Here is a 19,122-nt window from a genome sequence, read left to right on the forward strand (position 1 = left end):
CCCGATCCCGCTCCCGGTGCCAGTCCCGGTCCCGGTCCCGGCGCCGCCTCACAGCCCACGGCTCGGCCCCGCCGCCATCTTGGGCGGCGCCTTCCGTGACGTCATCGTCCCGCCGCCGGGGGGGAGACGAGGGCAATGCGCCTGCGCCAAACGGTCGGCACGGCGAGCCACGCCCACCCAAAACCACGCCCTCCGTCGGTAAACACTGCTGACCACGCCCATCACCGTTAGACCACGCCCCACAGCCCGCCTCTATTGTGATGTCACAATGAGACCACACATGTGGCCTCACACCACGCCCCTCCCCCTGGCCCCGCCCACCCGTGCAATAAACGCGCTGATCCCGCCTCTGCCCGCATGTCCGTGACGTCATCACCGGGCGCCCGCTCTCTCCGCCATGGCCGCCGCAGCAGCAGGTGAGGGGGATGGCGGCCCGTGCGCATCCGCCTCCATCCGCGGCCCCCCGCCGCCGGGGCCGCCTCCGCGGGCCGTCGCACCTCCGATGGCTCCCGGGGCCGCGCGGGGTGCGGCGCTTCTCGCCCATCGGGCCCCGCCGCGCTCGTGAGGGGCCGCGGTGCGTTCCGGGCAGGGCCGCCGGGGCGGTCCTGGGCCCTCCCGGGGGTCGAGGCTCCTTCGGGAGCGGGTTCCCGCCGCAGGCTCCAGCATGGGGGGGCCTGGCGTGGCCCCTGCCATTCCTGTAGCGCTGCCAGAGCACCCCGGGGCCGTTTGAGGCCGCTCCCGGCGCTTCCCGGGGGCGGTCATAGAACCCTCGGACATGCCCGGGCTGGGTGGGACGCGGGGGGGACTGCGGGAGCCCGAAACCCCCGGGCACGGTGGGACCGGTGGCATTCCTGCCCTTCTCTGTTCTAGGCTCCTGTTCCGAGGATCCAGAGGAATTCAGGAAGCCACCGGGAAGAAGGAAGTGGATTCAAGGCACCTAGCACCGTAATGAGCCCGGTTTTGGTTAATTAAGGCTACCAAGGCCTCAGCGCCTCGTCTGCCAGGGCTGAAATTCCATGGGAATGCCGTGACCGAGACATGGAGCTCCGTCCTGGCAGGAGTTACCTGCTGACACCGCTGCCCAGGTGAGGGCCAGCCCCAGCTCTGCCCGTGCTCCTTGGCTGCCCGGGGGGCTCTGCAGGGCTGGAATGCCACGGGAATGTCGGGCAGTTCGGCTCCCGGGAGCCTGCCAGGCCCTGGGCTGTCCCCGTGTCCCCTCTGGCTCCAGCAGGGCACTCCTGGGGTGCCACCGAGCTGCCAGTGCCGCCTGCAGGGTGCGGGATCCGCCGTGCCGGAGCACCCCGGGCCCTTCCCGCCGCAGGCTCCAGCATGGGGGGGCCTGGCGTGGCTCCCACCATTCCTGCAGCGCTGCCAGAGCACCCCGGGGCCGTTTGAGGCCGCTCCCGGCACCTCCCGGGGACGGTTATGGAAACCCCGGACACCCCGGGGGGGTTATGGACATCCCAGGGGGGTTATGGACACCTGGACATCCCAGGGGGGGAGTTATGGACATCCCGGGGGGGTTATGGACACCTGGACACCCCGGGGGGGTTATGGACATCCCAGGGGGGTTATGGACACCTGGACACCCCGGGGGGGGTTATTGACTCACCAGGGGTGATTATGGACATCCTGGACATCCCAGGGGGGGTTATGGACATCTTGAGGGTGGTTATGGGCACCTGGACATCATGTGGTGATTATGGACACTCTGGACATCCCAGGGGTGGTAATGGCCATTCCAGGGCCAGTTATGGACACCTGGACATCCTGGGGGTGGTAATGGAAACCCTGGACATCCCAGGGGTGGTTATGGATACCCCAGGCCCACTGGGATTTGGGGAGAATGTGGAAATCCAGGGGCAGCAGGGCTGGTCACTGACATTGCTGCCTTTCCCTTTCCAGGCTCCCTCCGTGGTGGTGCAGAGGGATCAGGAGGCCCCCAGAAGGAGGAGGCGGGCGCCAGGCTGTTGCACTGTAATTAACGCAGCTCTGTTAATGAGCAGCAGCAGCTGTGTGCTGGGTGTCACCTGCTGGGGACTCGGCTCAGCCCGCCCTTCCTGGGCCCGTGGTCCCACAGGGATCTGTGCAGAGGCCCTGTGGAAGATCCAGGAGGATTCAGCGACGCCAGAGTCAGGGCATTAAACGTGAACCCGTAGTTTTAACGTGTTTTGACTCCAAAGCTTTTTTATTTTCTGTTTCTGGTAAAAAGGGATAAAGATAGGGATTTAGTGGGAGGGGAAGGGGATGCTCCAGGTGCTGCAGCTGAGATTCCGCAGGGGAGCAGGAGCTCACCCCGTGTCCCCAGGGTCACCTGGGATTGCTGTCCCCATGTCCCAGGCGCACATGGCCCCATTTCCATGAGCCACAGTGTCCCAATGTCCTTGGGTCCTGGTGTCCCTTGTCCCTGAGCTCACGTCCTGTGTCCCCAGTCCCTAGTGCCCGAGTGGATGGCTGCTGAGCTGGGACAGGGGACAGGGACACACTGGCTGTGAGGCAGGGCACAGTTCCCAGCTGGAAGCCATGACCCAGGTGAGCTCCTGCAGGGATCCTGGAAGCTGCTGAGGTGCCAGAACCCATCGAATAGCTCCGCTAATGGCTCAGTTAAATGAATGCATCAGTTAATAACGGAGCAGATGGTTACGTTAACGGGTTAAATGCATTACTGGAATCTTGCAGGATAAGCTCCTGTTACCCTGGTTGATCCGTGTTGTGGGAACAGCCCTGGGGCAGGACGAGGTGTCCCTGGGACCACCGAGACGTCCTGGAGCCCCAAATACCCAACGGGACATTGGGGGGCTGCAGGAGGTGGGGAGAAGGGTAATTAGCGGAGTTACTAATTACAGCATCCCGATAGGGGAGCCTTGTAAGGGAGGGGCTAGGCGTGGCCTGTTGCCATGGTAACTGCCCCGCCTCCGGGGAGGAGGTGACAACTCCCCGCGACAACACCCGTGTCCTCCAATCGGCGGGCGAGGCGTCCCCATGGCAACGACGCGTGCCCCGCCCTTAGTGGGCGTGGCCGCACCATCACCCCTTCCGAGTGGGCGGGGCGTGGGAACCGGCGCGAGGGGCGGGGCGAGGCGTCGCCATGGGAACGGGCCCGGAAGTGTCGCGCGGACTCGGTGTCCCGTGAGCCCCCGCGCGCGGTTCCGGCGGGCCGGGCCGTGCCGGGAGCGGGGCCGGGATCGGGCCGGGCCGTGCCGGGAGCGGGCCGGGATGGAGGCCGTGCCCCGCATGCCCATGATCTGGCTCGACCTCAAGGAGGCCGGCGAGTTCGCCTTCAACGCCGCCGTCAAGAAGGTGGGGCCGGCGGGGCCTGGGCGGGGCGGGGCCGGGAGGGAACCGGGGAGGTCCCGCTGCCTTCGGGGGGCCCGGGGCAGGAGGAACGACGGGCGGGATGCTGGGGGGTCCCGGGAGCCGCCGGGACTGGAGCTGGGGGTTTGGATCGGGGCGGGCAGCGAGGGACGGGACCCCCCTGCACCGTGTCCGTGCCACCCCCGCGGGGCCCGGTAATTAATTAGTCACTTAATGAACGGCCGTAAACAAGCTCCGCCCCTGTCCGCCGCTTCCTGTGCCACACAATTCATGGATGGAGAGGACTGGGGGGTCCCCAGCCTTGTGTCGCGCCCCGCGCGGTTTTGCGGGGTACACGGGCGTGTCCTGGGAGTGTCCCCAGCACACCTTGGGGCCGGGGGGCCTTCCCTGCGCCCTTTAGTCCCTTTTCACACCTCAGCCGTTCCCCCATCCCATTCCCCGATCCCTTTCCCCGAGCCTTCCGTGGGCGTGAGACTCCCCGGTGCCCGGGCCGGTGTCCGTGCAGTCCAGCCCGGTGCCCGGCCCGGTGTCCGTGCAGTCCAGCCCGGTGTCCCCGGTGGCCGCTCCGGGGCCGGGAGGGGCTCGGGGCCGCTCAGCCTCTCCCCTCTCCCAGTTCGTGCTGAAGAACTATGGGGAGAACCCCGAGAGCTACAACGAGGAGCTGCGGAAGCTGGAGCTGCTCCGGCAGGTGAGGGGGTCCCTGGGGTGGCCCTGGGGGGACCCTGGGGTGGCCCTGCCGCCCCCCCGGCCGGGGCCGCCCCTGTGCCCGGCTGCGGCGCACGGAGCAGCCCCAGCCCGTCCCTCCCCTCCCCTCCCCGCTCGCAGAGCGCCGTCAGCGTGCCCCGGGACTTCGAGGGCTGCAGCACCCTGCGCAAGTACCTGGGGCAGCTGCACTTCCTGCAGAGCCGCATCCCCATGGGGCAGGGCCAGGAGGCCGCCGTGCCCGTCACTTGGTGAGGGACGGGGTGGGGCTGTCTGCGGTGGGGATCCAGCATGGGATGGGGGATCCGGGAGGGGACAGGATGGCGTATTGGGGACTGGGATGGGGGATCCGGCATGGGGTATCTGGGATGGGATGGGATGGGGTGTCTGGGATGGGGAGACTGGGATGGGCGATCCAGGATGGGATAGGATGGGGTATTGGGGACTGGGATGGGGGATCCGGCATGGGGTATCTGGGAGGGGATGGGGAGACTGGGGTGGGGGATCCAGGAGGGGATAGGATGGGGTATTGGGGACTGGGATGGGGGATCTGGGATGGGGGAGGCTGGGATGGATGGCTGTGTTGGGATGGGATGGGGTAGGATGGGGGATCTAGGATGGGATGGGATGGGGTATCTGGGATGGGATGGGATAGGATGGGGTGTTGGGGACTGGGATGGGGGATCCAGGATGGGGTATCTGGGATGGGGGAGGCTGGGATGGATGGCTGGGTTGGATGGGATAGGATGGGAGACCTGGGATGTGGTGGTGGACCAGGATGGGGGAGGATGGGGGATCTGGGATGGGATAGGATGGGGTATCAGGACTGGGATGGGGTATCTGGGATGGGATGGGATGGGGTATCAGGACTGAGATGGGGTATCTGGGGTGGGGGGCTGAGCCAGGCAGGATATGGCCATGCCCATTCCCTGGGGAAGGGCTGCTCCAGGAACCGCAAACGCCTTGGGGAATGTGATCCTGCCCAGAGTGGCACTGGGGCATCCCAGGAACCCCTTGGGGGATGACAGTGTCCTGCCTGAGGTGGCACAGGGGTGGCCCAGGGCACCTGTGGGGAATGGGGTCCTGCCCTGGGGAGCCCTTGGGGAATGGGGTCCTGCAGAGGGGGTCCCAGAGACCTTGGGGAATGGGACTCCCAGTAATTCCTGCTCCTGGGGGAATCCCTGGTTGCTCCCTGTCCTGTGCCCCTGCCCCCAGGACTGAGATCTTCTCGGGCAAGGCGGTGACACACGAGGACATCAAGTACGAGCAGGCCTGCGTCCTCTACAACCTGGGTGAGCTCCCTGGCCCGAGCCCCCGTTCCCAGGGGTGCTGGGGTGTCCCTGCCCCGCTGAGCCCCCCTGTCCCCCCACAGGAGCCCTGCACTCCATGCTGGGAGCCATGGACAAGCGCGTGTCCGAGGAGGTAACGACCCCCCTGTCCCTCTGGGGCACCTGGGCAGTGCCAGCTGGGTGTGCCGGGCACTGGGGGGCACCTGGGCAGTGCCAGCTGCGTGTGCTGGGCACTGGGGGGCACCTGGGCAGTGCCAGCTGGGTGTGCTGGGCACTGGGGGGCACCTGGGCAGTGCCAGCTGCGTGTGCTGGGCACTGGGAGGCACCTGGGCACTGCCAGCTGCGTGTGCTGGGCACTGGGGGGAACCTGGGCAGTGCCAGCTGGGTGTGCTGGGCAGGGACTGTCCCTGTGCCGGGCACTGGGGGGCACCTGGGCAGTGCCAGCTGCGTGTGCTGGGCACTGGGGGGCACCTGGGCAGTGCCAGCTGCGTGTGCTGGGCACTGGGGGGCACCTGGGCAGTGCCAGCTGCGTGTGCTGGGCACTGGGGGGCACTTGGAACCTGTGGGCGTTGGGGTGTCCAGGTACAGGACATTGAGGGGCTGCTGGCGCAGGGCTGGGGAGGGGGTGAGCACCAGGAGGGGACCCAGGGGGACCCTGGGGACAGGAGGGGACAGCCAGGGGTTCAGGCTCTGCTCCCAGGTGACAGGACAATAGGGAATGGCCTCAAGGGGAGGCTCAGGTAGATATTGGGAATGTTCCTCCTGGAAAGGCTCTCCAGCCCTGGCCCAGCTGCCCAGGGCATGGTGGAGTCCCCATTGCTGCAGGGATTTAGAATCCCTGTGGATGTGGCACTTGGGGACATGGTCAGGGGTGGCCATGGCAGTGCTGGGGGCTGGGTGGACTCCGTGATCTGGGAAATCTTCTCCAAACCCAGCAATTCCATCCCCTCAGGGCATGAAGGTTTCCTGCACCCACTTCCAGTGTGCTGCTGGTGCCTTCACCTACCTGAGGGACCACTTCCCTCACTCCTACAGCGTGGACATGAGCCACCAGATCCTGAGCCTCAACATCAACCTCATGCTGGTAGGGGCTGGGGGCACTGCTGGCATTGGCTGGGGCACTGCTGGTATTGACTGGGGCACTGCTGGCAGGGACTGGGGCACTGCTGGCATTGGCTGGGGGCACTGCTGGCATTGGCTGGGGGCACTGCTGGCAGAGATGGGGGCACTGGGACCCCCCCAGTGTGTCCATGGGGTTGGTGTTCCCCGTGCATCCAAGGACCCCAGTGTCCCCCCAGAGGCTCTCTCTGGGGTCTGGGCTCTCTCCCAGGGTGGGGAAAGGAGGTTTTGGGGGGCACTGGGGATCAGGGAAGGCTCAGTGCTATTCCTGGGCTCTCCAGGCACCCTCAGGGCTGCTGTTCCCTGTGCCACATCCACCTTTGGGAAAGGGCTGGAGCCAGGGGGTGCTGCCAGGGAGCTGGGCTGTCCCAGGGCTTGGGGACACCCAGCATTCCTCTCTTGTCCCCTGCAGGGCCAGGCACAGGAGTGTCTCCTGGAGAAGTCCATGCTGGACAACAGGAAGAGCTTCCTCGTGGCCCGGATCAGTGCCCAGGTGAGCCCCAGGAGCTGCTCTGGGCCCAGGGGCTGGGCAGGGGCCTGGGAGTGGGCAGGACACAGGAGTGGGAGTACTGGGAGGGAGTTCCTGGCTGTGAGGTGGCTGAAGAACTGGAATGGATTCCCAGAGCAGCTGTGGCTGCCCCTGCATCCCTGGCAGTGCCCAGGCCAGGCTGGATGGGGCTGGGAGCAGCCTGGGCTGGTGACAGTCCCTGGCTGGGGTCCCAAACACAGCCCTGAGTTCCCCCAACCATTCCTGTGGGTGATCCAAGTCCTTGGGCTGGTGCTGGTGATTGCCCTGCCCTGGGGTTCTGGAGCTGTCCCCTGTCCCTCTGCACAGGTGGTGGATTACTACAAGGAGGCCTGCCGGGCCCTGGAGAACTCAGAGACAGCCTCGCTGCTGGGCAAGATCCAGAAGGACTGGAAGAAGCTGGTCCAAATGAAAATCTATTACTTTGCTGCCGTGGCCCACGTGAGTGAGGGGGAGCTGGGGCTGGGGGGCTCTGCCCGTGCCCCCACCCCACCTCGGGGTGCTCCTGCCAGCCCTGGAGCAGCCCTGGCTGCTCCCTGGGGCTTTCCTGCCCCTCACAGCTCTCCCTGGAGCCACAGAGCTCTGATCCCGCTTTTCTTCCAGCTGCACATGGGGAAACAGGCCGAGGAGCAGCAGAAGTTTGGGGAGAGGGTGAGTGGGGCTGTGTCATCCCATTTCATCCTCTCCGGCCTCTGGATCGGGGTGCTGGGAAGGGGCTTGTGTGCTGGAGGAGGTTGGGTGTCCACAGCTGTGTGCTGTGTCCTGCCAGGGCCTGGCTGCTCTGGGAGGGCCGTGGGGAGCTCTGGTGCCCCCGTGCCAACCCCAGCCCTGCTCTCCCACAGGTCATCTACTTCCAGAGCGCTCTGGACAAGCTCAACGAAGCCATCAAGCTGGCCAAGGTGTGGGGCTGGGGGCTGTCCCTCCCAGCTGGGCCCTGGGCTGCAGCAGCAGGGCTGGGGTCGGTGCCAGGGGCTCTCCAGGCCGTGGGGAGTGCTTGGACACCATTCCCACTCTGACCCCCACAGGGCCAGCCTGAGACCGTGCAGGAAGCTCTGAGGTTCACCATGGATGTCATTGGTGGGAAGTGAGTCTGTGGGACCCCCAGGGTGTCTCCATCCTTTTCCAGGGGTGGGGAATGTTGGTGGGCAGGGAGCCTGGGGAGTGTTCCGGGTGTCCTGATGCGCAGAGCCCAGCCCTGTGGGTGGAGGGATGGATGGATGGATGGATGGATGGATGGATGGATGGATGGATGGGTGGATGGATGGATGGCTGCTGTGGGGATTGCTGGAGCAATCCCAGGAGAGCCAGGGGGGCTGAGCCCGTTGGGAGCAAGCTTAGGGAGGCAGGAATGCCACCTGCTCCTTCTCTGCCAGCATCACTTCCCATTCGCAGGTACAATTCAGCCAAAAAGGACAACGACTTCATCTACCACGAGGCCGTGCCCGCACTGGACACTCTGCAGTCTGTGAAAGGTCAGGGGGGCTTTGGGCCCTGGGGACAGGGACCTGCAGGGACTGAGGGGAGCAGCCCTTTGGGAGCTGCAGGGATTGAGGGGAGCAGCCCTTTGGGAGCTGTCCCAGCCCTTTGGGAGCTGTCCCAGCCCGGGTGTGTCCCTCAGGTGCCCCCTTGGTGAAGGCTCTGCCCGTGAACCCCACGGACCCCGCGGTCACCGGCCCCGACATCTTTGCCAAGCTGGTGCCCATGGCTGCCCACGAGGCCTCGTCGCTGTACAGGTGTGTCCTGCTCAGCCCCGCAGGTGTGTGTGGGCTGGAGCTGGGGCTGTGAGCCTGTGGGTGTTTCCTGCGCTCACGCACTGCTCTGCTCTGCTCTGCCTGTCCCAGCGAGGAGAAGGCCAAGCTGCTGCGGGACGCGATGGCCAAGATCGAAGCCAAGAACGAAGTGCTGGAGTACGTGAGGGGCCCGGCCCTTCTGCCCCACGGGGTCCCACTGCTCCCGAGCCTCTGGAGCGGGGCCACCGCCACCCCTCAGGGGCCCCTCTGTGTCCCACAGCCAGTTCATGGACTCCATGCAGCTGGACCCCGAGACCGTGGACAACCTGGACATGTACAACCACATCCCGCCCGTGCTGATGGAGAAATGCGCCGCGCTCAGCGTGCGCCCCGACACCGTGCGCAACCTCGTGCAGTCCATGCAGGGTGAGGGGCTGGGGGCTGGCACTGCTCCTTGGGGGCTGGCACTGCTCTCTGCTGGGGGCTGGCACTGCTCCCTGCCAGGGGCTGAGGGTCCTGGGGCCAGCATTATTCCCACGGTGTTGGGAATGTTCCCACCGATGGCTGGTTCTGTACTGGTACCAATTCCTGAATCCCAAAGCATTTTCCCTGTGGGATGGGAGGGGGGGATGACCCCAACACCCGGGCTGCCGTGTCCCTCCTCTGGCTGCCCACAGCCGGGTTTACCCCTGGAGCTGCCGTGTCCCTGCCTGGCTCCAGGCCTGGGCAGGCAGGAGGTGGCCCCACGCCCACCACCCCCCGTGCCCCCCCAGTGCTCTCCGGGGTCTTCACGGACGTGGAGGCGTCGCTGAAGGAGATCCGGGACCTGCTGGAGGAGGACGAGGCGCAGGAGCGCAAGCTGCAGGAGCTGCTGGGGAGGGTCCCGCCGGCCCCCGCCTCCCCCCCGGGGCTGGCCGAGGTCAGCAAGGAGTGCTCCAAGTACCTGGAGCTGCACGAGAAGGCGAGTTTCACCAACACCGAGCTGCACCGCGCCATGAACCTGCACCTGGGCAACCTGCGCCTGCTCGGCGGGCCCCTGGAGCAGGTGCGGGCTGCGCTGCCCACCCCCACGCTCTCCGAAGGTGAGTGCTGCCCTGGGGGCTGCCAGTGTCCCCCGGGGCTGGGGGAGGCAGGGCTGTGCCCCTTGTGTGCCCCCTGGGCTGGGGGAGGCAGGGCTGTGCCCTTTGTGTGTCCCTGGGGCTGGGGGAGGCAGGGCTGTGCCCTTTGTGTCCCCCTGGGCTGGGGGAGGCAGGGCTGTGCCCCTTGTGTGTCCCCTGGGCTGGGGGAGGCAGGGCTGTGCCCCTTGTGTGTCCCCCTGGGCTGGGGGAGGCAGGGCTGTGCCCTTTGTGTGTCCCCCCTATGGGTTGGGGGAGGCAGGGCTGTGCCCTTTGTGTCCCCCTGGGCTGGGGGAGGCAGGGCTGTGCCCTTTGTGTGTCCCCTGGGCTGGGGGAGGCAGGGCTGTGCCCTTTGTGTGTCCCTGGGGCTGGGGGAGGCAGGGCTGTGCCCTTTGTGTCCCCCTGGGCTGGGGGAGGCAGGGCTGTGCCCTTTGTGTGTCCCCCCCAGGCTGGGGGAGGCAGGGCTGTCCCTCTCCGTGCCCCCTGGATGTCCCCATGTGTCACCTGGCACTGTCTGTGTCAGTGTGGTGGGGTTTTGTCCCCCGGGAACAGAGTGGGTCCTGTTTGGGGACAGAGGGGACAGCAGCTGTCCCAGCCAAGGCTGGCTCTGCAGATCCCACCCTGTTTGGGGACAGAGGGGACAGCGGCTGTCCCAGCCAAGGCTGGCTCTGCAGATCCCACCCTGTTTGGGGACAGAGGGGACAGCGGCTGTCCCAGCCAAGGCTGGCTCTGCAGATCCCACCCTGTTTGGGGACAGAGGGGACAGAGGGGACAGCGGCTGTCCCAGCCAAGGCTGGCTCTGCAGATCCCACCCTGTTTGGGGACAGAGGGGACAGCGGCTGTCCCAGCCAAGGCTGGCTCTGCAGATCCCACCCTGTTTGGGGACAGAGGCGACAGCGGCTGTCCCAGCCAAGGCTGGCTCTGCAGATCCCACCCTGTTTGGGGACAGAGGGGACAGAGGGGACAGCGGCTGTCCCAGCCAAGGCTGGCTCTGCAGATCCCGCCCCGCGGGTTCCCTGCGGTTCCTGGGCCCCGCCCCTGACCCCGCCCCACCCCCAGACGACAAACAGGTGCTGCAGAACCTGAAGCGGATCCTGGCCAAGGTGCAGGAGATGCGGGACCAGCGGATGTCCCTGGAGCAGCAGCTGCGGGAGATGATCCAGAAGGACGACATCACCACCTCGCTGGTCACCACCGACCGCTCTGAGATGAAGGTGGGCCTGGGGACACCCCCGTGCCCCCTCGGGGGCCGCTCTGTCCCACAGCCCCGTGACCCTCCCGTGTCCCTGCAGAAGCTCTTTGAGGAGCAGCTGAAGAAGTACGACCAGCTCAAGGTGTACCTGGAGCAGAACCTGGCTGCCCAGGAGAACGTGCTCAAGGCGCTGACCGACGCCAACGTCAAATACGCGGCCGTGCGCAAGGCCCTGGCCGAGGTGGAGCACAAGTGAGTGGGGAGGGGGCTCTCAGTGCCCAGGAACAGCCCCCACCCCCTCGGACAGGTGTGGGGCCACCACCAGCTTCTCCTGTCCCGCCCCATTGCTGGGGCTGTGGTGGCTTTGTGCTGTCCTTGTGCCCATCCCAGTGGGAACCAGAGGGTCCCAGAGGTGCCTGGAGCTGGGTGCCCACCTTCACCCTGGCCCTGCATCCTGCTGAGCTCCTCCGTGCCCTGTCCCAGGTGGAACACGACCGTGCAGACCCTGGTGGCCTCCTACGAGGCCTACGAGGACCTGATGAAGAAGTCCCAGGAGGGGAAGGATTTCTACACGGACCTGGAGGGGAAGGCGGCCAAGCTGCTGGAGCGGGCACGGGCAGCGTGCCAGGCCAGCGAGGCACACCGGCAGCAGCTGCTGGAGAGGTGGGTGGGCACAGACACCCCCGGGGGAGAAGGGCCCTGGGAGCTGCGGGTGGGGGTCCGTGGGCACGGGCAGCACTCCTGGTGCCCGTGGGGCGGCGGGGGGCAGCACCCGGCCCCGCACCGAGCCCGCTGTCCCCCCAGGGAGCTGAAGAAGCAGCCGCCCCCCCGGCCCACGGCCCCCAAGCCCCCCCTGCAGAAGAAGCCGCCGGACGAGGCCGGGGGCCCCGAGGCGGCCGAGCTGGGCTCGCTGGTGCTGCCGGAGCTGCCGGAGGAGCTGCGGAGCCTCCCCCCGGAGCTGCTGCCCGCGCCCCTGGCCCAGCTGCCGGCCCCGGCGCTGGCCGCCCTGCCCGCGGGGCTGCGGCCCGCCGAGCCCTTCCTGCTGCCGGCGGGGGTGGCCAGCGCCCCGCTGCCCCCGCTGGCGCCCACGCCGCCCTTCCCGGGCCACTACCGCCTGCCCGCGGCTCCCGCCGTGCCCGGGCCCTTCCCCGCCCCCGGGGGCGTCCCGGGGCAGCTCCTGCAGCCCTCGGCCCCGGCTGGGCCCGGCCCCGCCGCGCCCCAGCTCTTCCCGGCCGCGCCGCTGATCCGCGCCCCCGCTCAGCCGCCCTTCGTGGGGAGCCCCCACGCTGCACCCCCGCGCTCGTCCCCCCAGCACGGGGCCCTGCCCGCCCCCGCCTACGGCCTGGCCCAGCCCGGCCCGGGCCCCGCCCCGCTCCGCCCGCCCGTGCCCGGGGCGGCGCCCGCGGGGGCGCAGCCGGGGCTGGGGGGCCACGAGCCCCCGGGCGCCCGCCCGGCCACCACCACGGTGGACAGCGTCCAGGCGCCCATCCCCAGCTGCTCCGTGCCGCCCCGGGGCCCGTTCCTGCCCGCCCAGCGCCCGGCGGCGCCCCCGGCGCCCTTCCCCTACACGGCGGGGGCGGTGCAGCCCTTCGGGGCGCCGGCCCCGGCCCCCTTCCCCCTGGCACAGCCCCCGCCCGCCTTCGCCCAGGGCCCGCAGCAGTTCCCGCCGGCTCCGTTCCTGCCCCCGGGCCGAGCCCAGGCCCCTCTGCCCTTCCAGCCGCCGCCCCGAGTGCCCCTGGCGGCCCCGGCCCCGTTCCCGCAGCAGCAGCAGCAGCAGCAGCAGCGATTCCCCGCCCCGGGGGCGCCGCTGCCCCCGCCGGCCCCGGCGCAGCCCCCGCTGCCCCCGCAGCTCTACCAGCTCCCCGGGCAGGAGCAGCTGCCCCCCGCGGGCCTGGGCCCGCACCCCGGGCCCGTGCCCTTCCCCAGGCCCCCCGCCCCGAGCGGCGCCCCGGCCCTGGGGGGGCTCCAGCCGGCGCCCCCCGCGTCCCCCGCGCTGCCCTTCTGCCCCAGCCCGGCTCCCCCCGGGGCCCCGCTGCCCCCCGGCACCGTGGCCCTGGTTCCGCCCGCCGCTCCCGCCCCGCCCAGCCAGGCCCCTTCTCCCGGGCCGCTGCCGGGGGCCGTGGCGGTCCCGGGCCCGCTGGTGCCGTCCCCGGCGCCGTCCCCGTCCCCAGCGCTGCCCATGCAGCCCCCGGCGCCGCGGCCGCCCCCGGCGGGCCCCGCGGAGCCGCCGTTCCCGCGGCAGAGCCCCTGCCCCGCCGACCTGCTGTCGTCGAGCCCCGAGAGCCAGCCCGGCGGCTCGGCCGCGCCCGGGGGGCTGCTGCAGCCCACCAAGGCGGGCCCGCGGGAGGGGCAGCGGCCCCGGGCCGTGCAGCTCATCGAGGCCGACCCGTACGCGGAGCCCGAGCGCGTGCGGCGGCTGCTGGCGGAGCTGGAGCGGTTCCGCGGCCTGGCCGAGCGCCTGGAGCGGCCCGCGCCCGGCGGCGGCTCCGAGCTGGACGCGCTCTGGAAGGAGCTGCAGGAGGCGCAGGAGCGCGACGCCCGGCAGCGCTCCATCGCCATCGCCCGCTGCTACTCCATGAAGAACCGGCACCAGGACATCATGCCCTACGACCGCAACCGCGTCGTGCTGCGCTCGGGCAAGGACGACTACATCAACGCCAGCCGCGTGGAGGACCTGTCCCCGTACTGCCCCGCGCTCATCGCCACGCAGGCCCCGCTGCTCGGCACCGCCGCCGACTTCTGGCTCATGATCTACGAGCAGAAGGTGTCCGTGGTGGTCATGCTCGTGTCCGAGCAGGAGCTGGACAAGGTGCGTTCTGTCCCGTCCCGGGTGCGGGGTCCCGGGGACGGGCCAGCCTGCCCGGTGCCCCGCGCGGCCCGAGGCTCCCTGGGTTCCCCAGCCTGCCGGGTGCCCTGCACGGCCCGAGGCTCCCCGGGTTCCCCAGCCTGCCCGGTGCCCTGCGCGGCCCGAGGCTCCCCGGGTTCCCCAGCCTGCCCGGTGCCCTGCGCGGCCCGAGGCTCCCCGGCTTCCCCAGCCTGCCGGGTGCCCCAAGGGGCCCGAGGCTCCCCGGGTTCCCCAGCCTGCCCGGTGCCCTGCGCGGCCCGAGGCTCCCCGGGTTCCCCAGCCTGCCGGGTGCCCTGCGCGGCCCGAGGCTCCCCGGCTTCCCCAGCCTGCCGGGTGCCCCAAGGGGCCCGAGGCTCCCCGGGTTCCCCAGCCTGCCCGGTGCCCTGCGCGGCCCGAGGCTCCCCGGGTTCCCCAGCCTGCCGGGTGCCCCAAGGGGCCCGAGGCTCCCGGCCGTGCTGACGGCCCGTCCCCCGGCAGAAGGTGCTCCGGTACTTTCCGTCGGAGCGGGGCCAGCCCGTGGCGCACGGGCCCCTGAGCGTGGTGCTCACCAGCCTGCGGGTGACCCCCACGCACGTGGAGCGGATGCTGACGCTGCAGTACCGGGACCAGAGCCTCAAACGCACCGTGGCCCACCTCCAGTTCACCTCCTGGCCTGAGCTGTACGTGGGGAGACAAAGGGGGGCTCGGGGGGTCCTGGGAGCCCTGATCTGCGGGGGCGGTTCTGGGACCGCGGCTGTGGCATTGGGGAGGGTGTTTGGGCAGCCCTGACCAGTCGGGGGGGCTGAGTGCAGAGACCCCCAAGCGAGTGTGTGCTCCCCACGCCAGGGGCCTGCCCGACAGCAAGGGGAGCCTGCTGCGCTTCATCCAGGAGGTGCACGGCCACTACCTGCACCAGCGGCCGCTGCACACGCCGGTGGTGGTGCACTGCAGGTGAGCGGGGCTGGGGGAGAGAGCGGGGGCTCCCCCTCCTGTCCCGGTCTGGCACGGCTCGGGTGGGTCTGTCACGGCTCAGGGTGTCTGTCATTGCTCGGGGGGCTCTCTCACGGCTCGGGGTGTCTCCACAGCTCCGGCGTGGGCCGCACCGGCGCGTTCTGCCTGCTGTACGCGGCCGTGCAGGAGGTGGAGGCCGGGAACGGCATCCCGGACCTGGCGCAGCTGGTGCGGCGGATGCGGCAGCAGCGCAAGCACATGCTGCAGGAGAAGGTACCGCGTACTGCGGGGGGCTGCGGGCCCGGGGGCGGGGGGCTGCACCCCCGGGCCTCACCGCGTGCCCTCCCCTGTCCCCTGCAGCTGCACCTCAAGTTCTGCTTCGAGGCCGTGCTGCTGCACGCCGAGCAGGTGCTGCTGCGCCACGGCGTGGGCGGCCCCAGCCTGGCCAAGCCGCCCAACAGCGCCTCCCCAAAGGTGGGTGTGGGGCCGGGCCGGGGGGCTCTGGGGAGCCCTGCCGCTGCCGGGGCTCACGGCGCCGCTGTCCCCCAGCTGTACTTCCAGCAGGACCCGCAGGACCTGGTGCTGGGGGGGGACGTGCCCATCAGCTCCATCCAGGCCACCATCGCCAAGCTCAGCATCAAGCCGGGGGCGCCCAGCGCCGAGCCCGGGGAGGGCTGGGGGGCGGAGCCCGGCCCCGCTGCGGAGCCCGCGGAGCCCGAGGTCCCGCTGCCCGTCCCGGACGGCCTCGTGGACGGCGTCGGGCCCCCCGAGCCCGAGCCCCCCGCCCCGAGGCCGCCCCTCCCCGAGGCACCGGCTGACACCGAGAGCACCAACCACGTCGGGGGGGCGGAGAGCCCCGAGGGGCCGGGGGGGCCGCCGGAGCCCCCCGCTGCGCCCCCGGCCTCCTCCTCCTCCTCCCTGGAGCTCCTGGCCTCGCTGACGCCCGAGGCCTTCAGCCTGGACGCGTCCCTCAAGGGCAAGCAGCGCATGAACAAGCAGAACTTCCTGCAGGCACAGCCGGGCGAGGGGCTCCGGGCGCCCCGGCCCAGCGACGACCCCCTCAGCATGCTCGACCCCCTCTGGACCCTCAACAAGGCGTGAGGGGGGCGGGGGCCCCCCGGCCCCCAGCCCCACTTTGTTTGACTCCGGGTAGAACTGACTTTTTCAGCTCTTTGCTACTAAAATAAAGCGAGTTTATCTGCAGGGCCGGGCCCTGGTGCTGGCGGCGCGGGGGGTCAGGGCCGGGCCAGGCTCGGGTTAGTTCCGTTTAATGGATGTTCCGCACACGTTATAAAACACGATCGGTACAAAAAGCGTCCCCTGTACAGCACAAAGGTACAGCTGGGCGAAGGCCACCCGCGGGGGCTGGGCCGGGGTCCCGGGGGTCCCCCCGCCCCGGCCGGCGCCGCCCCTACAATCACCGGGGGTCGGGAACGGGCGCTTCGGGGCGGGAGGGACGGGCCGGGAGCCCCGGGGCCGCAGCGGGGCCCGGCCCGAGCTCGGGGGAGCCCCGGGGCCGCCCCGTTCCTGGCTGTGCTCGTTGGTCCCGCTGTGCCCCGCTCGGGTCCCTCCCAGCGCCCGCTCCCAACCTGAGAAAAGCCTCCTCTGGCCCCGCAGCGGGAGGAGGAGGAGGAAGGGGAGGAGGAGGAGGAAGGTGCTATTGCTGCAGCCGGGGCGCAGGAGGGAGCCGGGCAGGGCCGCTGTGCCAGGGCACGGCGAGAGCAGCGCTGCGGGGCTGGGCCCCCGCGCCCCCCGCCCCAATAAATAACTATTTACAGCGTATAAATAAATAGAGTGGGGGCAGCTGCGGCCCCGGGCGGGATCGGGCGGGCCCTGCCGCGCCCTAAGGCACGTGGGGGCCGAGCCGCGCCCGGGACGGGCCGGTCCCGGTCCCGGTCCCGGTCCTGGTCCCGGGGCTCTCCCGGCTGCCACCCGGGGCCGGGGCTGGCCGAGGGCCGCTCTGTGTCCCGGGGCTGGCCGAGGGCCGCTGTGTGCCCGGCCCGGGAGCCAGCACACTGTCCCCCCTCTGCCCTGCTCCGCCCCGTGTCCCTCCGCACCATCGCGCTGCCGGGGGCCCCGAGACCGCTTGGAAGATTCCGGAGCGGGGGGAGCACAGGAGGGCGGCGGCCCCGCCCCGCTCGGTGACCGGAGCCGCTCCGGTGGCGCGGACGGAGGCACGGAGCCCGCGGCCCCCGTCCGGCACAGCCCCAGCCCCGCCTCAGTCCCCTCCTCCTGCTCAGTCCAACTTCTCCAGCACCGAGGGCACGTAGACCAGGCTGAGCTCGCTGCCGAAGTTGCAGACGATGGCGGCGTTCTCCAGCACCAGGATCTGCCGCGCCGGCTGCGACTCGTTGCTCTTGCCCAGGTAGACGGTCTGGAGCAGGTCCCCGTAGCCGATGTCCCAGAAGGACACGCAGCCCTGGCCCCCCGTCACCAGCAGGTTGTCCGAGATGACGCCCAGGCTGGCGCCGCAGCCCAGCTCCTGCGGGACGGGGGTGAGAGCTGAGCCCCGGAGGTGAGAGCTGAGCTCCGGGGGCTGGAGCGGGACAGAGGGCGAGAGCCGAGCTCCAGGGGTGTGAGCTGAGCTTCGGGGTCAGAACCGAGCTCCGAGGGCAGAGAGCTGAGCTCCGGGGTCGGGAGTGGGGCCAAACCAGACCCAGCCTGACCAGAGCCTTTTCCTAGGACAGGGAGGCTGTTCCAAGCGTGCCCAGCTGAAACAGCGGCTGTGCAGCCTCCAAGCACAGCTGAGGTGTCTGCTGGAAAACCCAGGAGGACCCCTGAGGGTGTGAGGAGGAGCTGGTGAAATCTGGAGAAAAGGAGGCTCAGGGGGCCCTTGTGGCTCTGCACAGCTCCTGCCAGGAGGGGACAGCCGGGGGGGTCGGGCTGTGCTCCAGGGAACAGGGACAGGAGGAAAGGGAACGGCCTCAGGCTGGGCCAGGGCAGCTCAGGGGGGACATCAGCAGGAATTTCCCCATGGAAAGGGTGATGAGACTTCAGAAGGGGCTGGCCAGGGTAGCAGAGCCATCCCCTTCCCTGGAAGGATTTAAAATCCCTGTGGATGTGGCACCTGGGGACACAATCGGTGGTGGCCTTGGCAGTGCAGGGGGGTGGTTGGACTCGGTGGTCTCCCAGGGTTTTCCCACCTAAGCCATTCCTGGTTAACGCTCCCAGGTCCCACCTGCTGGATGGAGTAGAGCTTGACGCCCGAGCTGCGGTCCCAGATGCTGATGACGTCGTCCAGGCCGCTGCTGATGACGCAGGAGGCGGTGCAGGTCAGCGAGGTGACGTCCCCGCGGTGCGCGAACATGTGGCTGACGCGGCTGCCCGTCAGCACGTCCCACAGGCAGATGGCCCCGTCCTGGCCGCCGCTGGCCAGCACCATGGTCTGCAGGACAGCGGGGACGCCTCAGTGCCGGGGCACACACGGTGCCACCAACGCTCCCAACGCAGGTGAGTGAGCGGGGCTGCACCCTGCACTGCCAGCCCAGGGATTCCCTCCCTGCTCCCTGTGCCTGAGCAGGCTGGGGGAACGGAGCCCAGGAACCCCAGTGCAGGCACCCGAGGTCACCTCTGTGCAGTGGGAGAGCACCTGGGGGCACTCGCTGCTGTAGGGAGCACAAGGGGGACCCCCACTCCTCCTGGCACTGGGGGCAGAGCCTCCCTGGGGGCTCAGGCCCCATTTCAGGCCTGCTCAGCCCCAGCTGGCACTGCAGGAACAGAGATTCCCTGCTCCAGAAGCAAGAGATCTCCAGGGAAAGATTGCTGAGCTCATAGTGAGCTGGGAGAAAACTGGCTTGGCCAGAGAGAGATGGAGGGAGCCAGATGGGCGCCTCCAGCTGAGCCATCTGCTCAGGGATGGGAGCAGGGACGGGCTGAGGTGTGATCTCAGGGTGGGCTCAGCTATCAGCTCAGCTATCAGCTCAGGTGTGAGGGCTCAGGCCCAGCAGCTGCCCGTACCTGGTCGATGTACACGGCCGTGATGGCTCCCGAGTGGCCCTGCAGGGTGAACAGGCAGCACGAGTCCTCCAGCCGGAACACCTGGGGCAGGAGAGGCCCGAGTGAGGCTCTGGGTGGTGCCACCTGAGCTCCCATGGCACACCTGGTCCCACTGTGGCACAGCCAGAGCCTGCCTGTGGTGCCAGGGGGTGCTGCAGGGCAGGGCATGGCTGGTGGGCAGTGCCAGAGTGGCCACAGGGCAGTGACTGCACAGGGGAAGGGGAGAGGGGACACCCCAGAACCCGGGTCTGCCGCTCAGGGAATGTCACAGCAGCCTCATGGAATGCTCCAGGCTGGGGACACATGGAAAGCTGGAAAGCCCCTGGGGTGCTGGTGGATGTGACCAGCTGTGCCCAGGTGGGA

At 69.4% G+C, this 19,122-nt stretch overlaps 2 protein-coding genes, 1 long non-coding RNA gene and 2 other non-coding genes across 5 annotated transcripts in view; 4 read left to right on the plus strand and 1 right to left on the minus strand.

The window, feature by feature from the left end:
• Nucleotides 1-354: 354 nt before the first annotated feature.
• LOC128935158 (uncharacterized) lies at nucleotides 355-1,997 on the plus strand. The gene is made up of 3 exons (XR_008482931.1): nucleotides 355-416; nucleotides 871-1,085; nucleotides 1,906-1,997. It is a non-coding gene; the product is annotated as an uncharacterized LOC128935158 (long non-coding RNA).
• LOC128935789 (small nucleolar RNA SNORA9) lies at nucleotides 651-779 on the plus strand. The gene has a single exon (XR_008482961.1). It is a non-coding gene; the product is annotated as a small nucleolar RNA SNORA9 (small nucleolar RNA).
• Nucleotides 1,316-1,444, plus strand: LOC128935790 (small nucleolar RNA SNORA9). Its single transcript, XR_008482962.1, has one exon. It is a non-coding gene; the product is annotated as a small nucleolar RNA SNORA9 (small nucleolar RNA).
• Nucleotides 1,998-3,164: 1,167 nt separating the features above from the next.
• PTPN23 (protein tyrosine phosphatase non-receptor type 23) lies at nucleotides 3,165-16,023 on the plus strand. Its single transcript, XM_054273151.1, is given in 26 exon segments — nucleotides 3,165-3,300; nucleotides 3,929-4,003; nucleotides 4,141-4,268; nucleotides 5,233-5,309; nucleotides 5,390-5,439; nucleotides 6,259-6,390; nucleotides 6,838-6,918; nucleotides 7,261-7,392; nucleotides 7,555-7,602; nucleotides 7,794-7,850; nucleotides 7,977-8,035; nucleotides 8,344-8,423; nucleotides 8,570-8,684; nucleotides 8,793-8,858; nucleotides 8,962-9,107; nucleotides 9,455-9,763; nucleotides 10,856-11,010; nucleotides 11,089-11,240; nucleotides 11,472-11,651; nucleotides 11,793-13,797; nucleotides 14,311-14,492; nucleotides 14,659-14,763; nucleotides 14,898-15,036; nucleotides 15,124-15,237; nucleotides 15,313-15,661; nucleotides 15,664-16,023. Coding segments are annotated over 26 exon segments (5,307 nt in total). The 5' UTR covers nucleotides 3,165-3,216; the 3' UTR covers nucleotides 15,951-16,023.
• An 855-nt stretch (nucleotides 16,024-16,878) lies between these two features.
• The window catches only part of SCAP (SREBF chaperone), a 59,812-nt gene continuing 57,568 nt past the window's right edge, over nucleotides 16,879-19,122 (minus strand). The window contains exons 21-23 of the mRNA XM_054273153.1: nucleotides 18,721-18,801; nucleotides 17,942-18,148; nucleotides 16,879-17,245 (exon numbers count right to left, since the gene is read on the minus strand). Coding sequence (XP_054129128.1) covers nucleotides 17,000-17,245; nucleotides 17,942-18,148; nucleotides 18,721-18,801 — 534 coding nt within the window. The 3' untranslated portion in view covers nucleotides 16,879-16,999. The remainder of the gene's footprint in view (nucleotides 17,246-17,941; nucleotides 18,149-18,720; nucleotides 18,802-19,122) is intronic.

This window comes from Melozone crissalis, unplaced genomic scaffold (genome assembly GCF_028551555.1).
Source record: "Melozone crissalis strain CALT ecotype California unplaced genomic scaffold, PUWL_Pcris_2 ptg000016l_1, whole genome shotgun sequence".
NCBI classification, from domain to species: domain Eukaryota; kingdom Metazoa; phylum Chordata; class Aves; order Passeriformes; family Passerellidae; genus Melozone; species Melozone crissalis.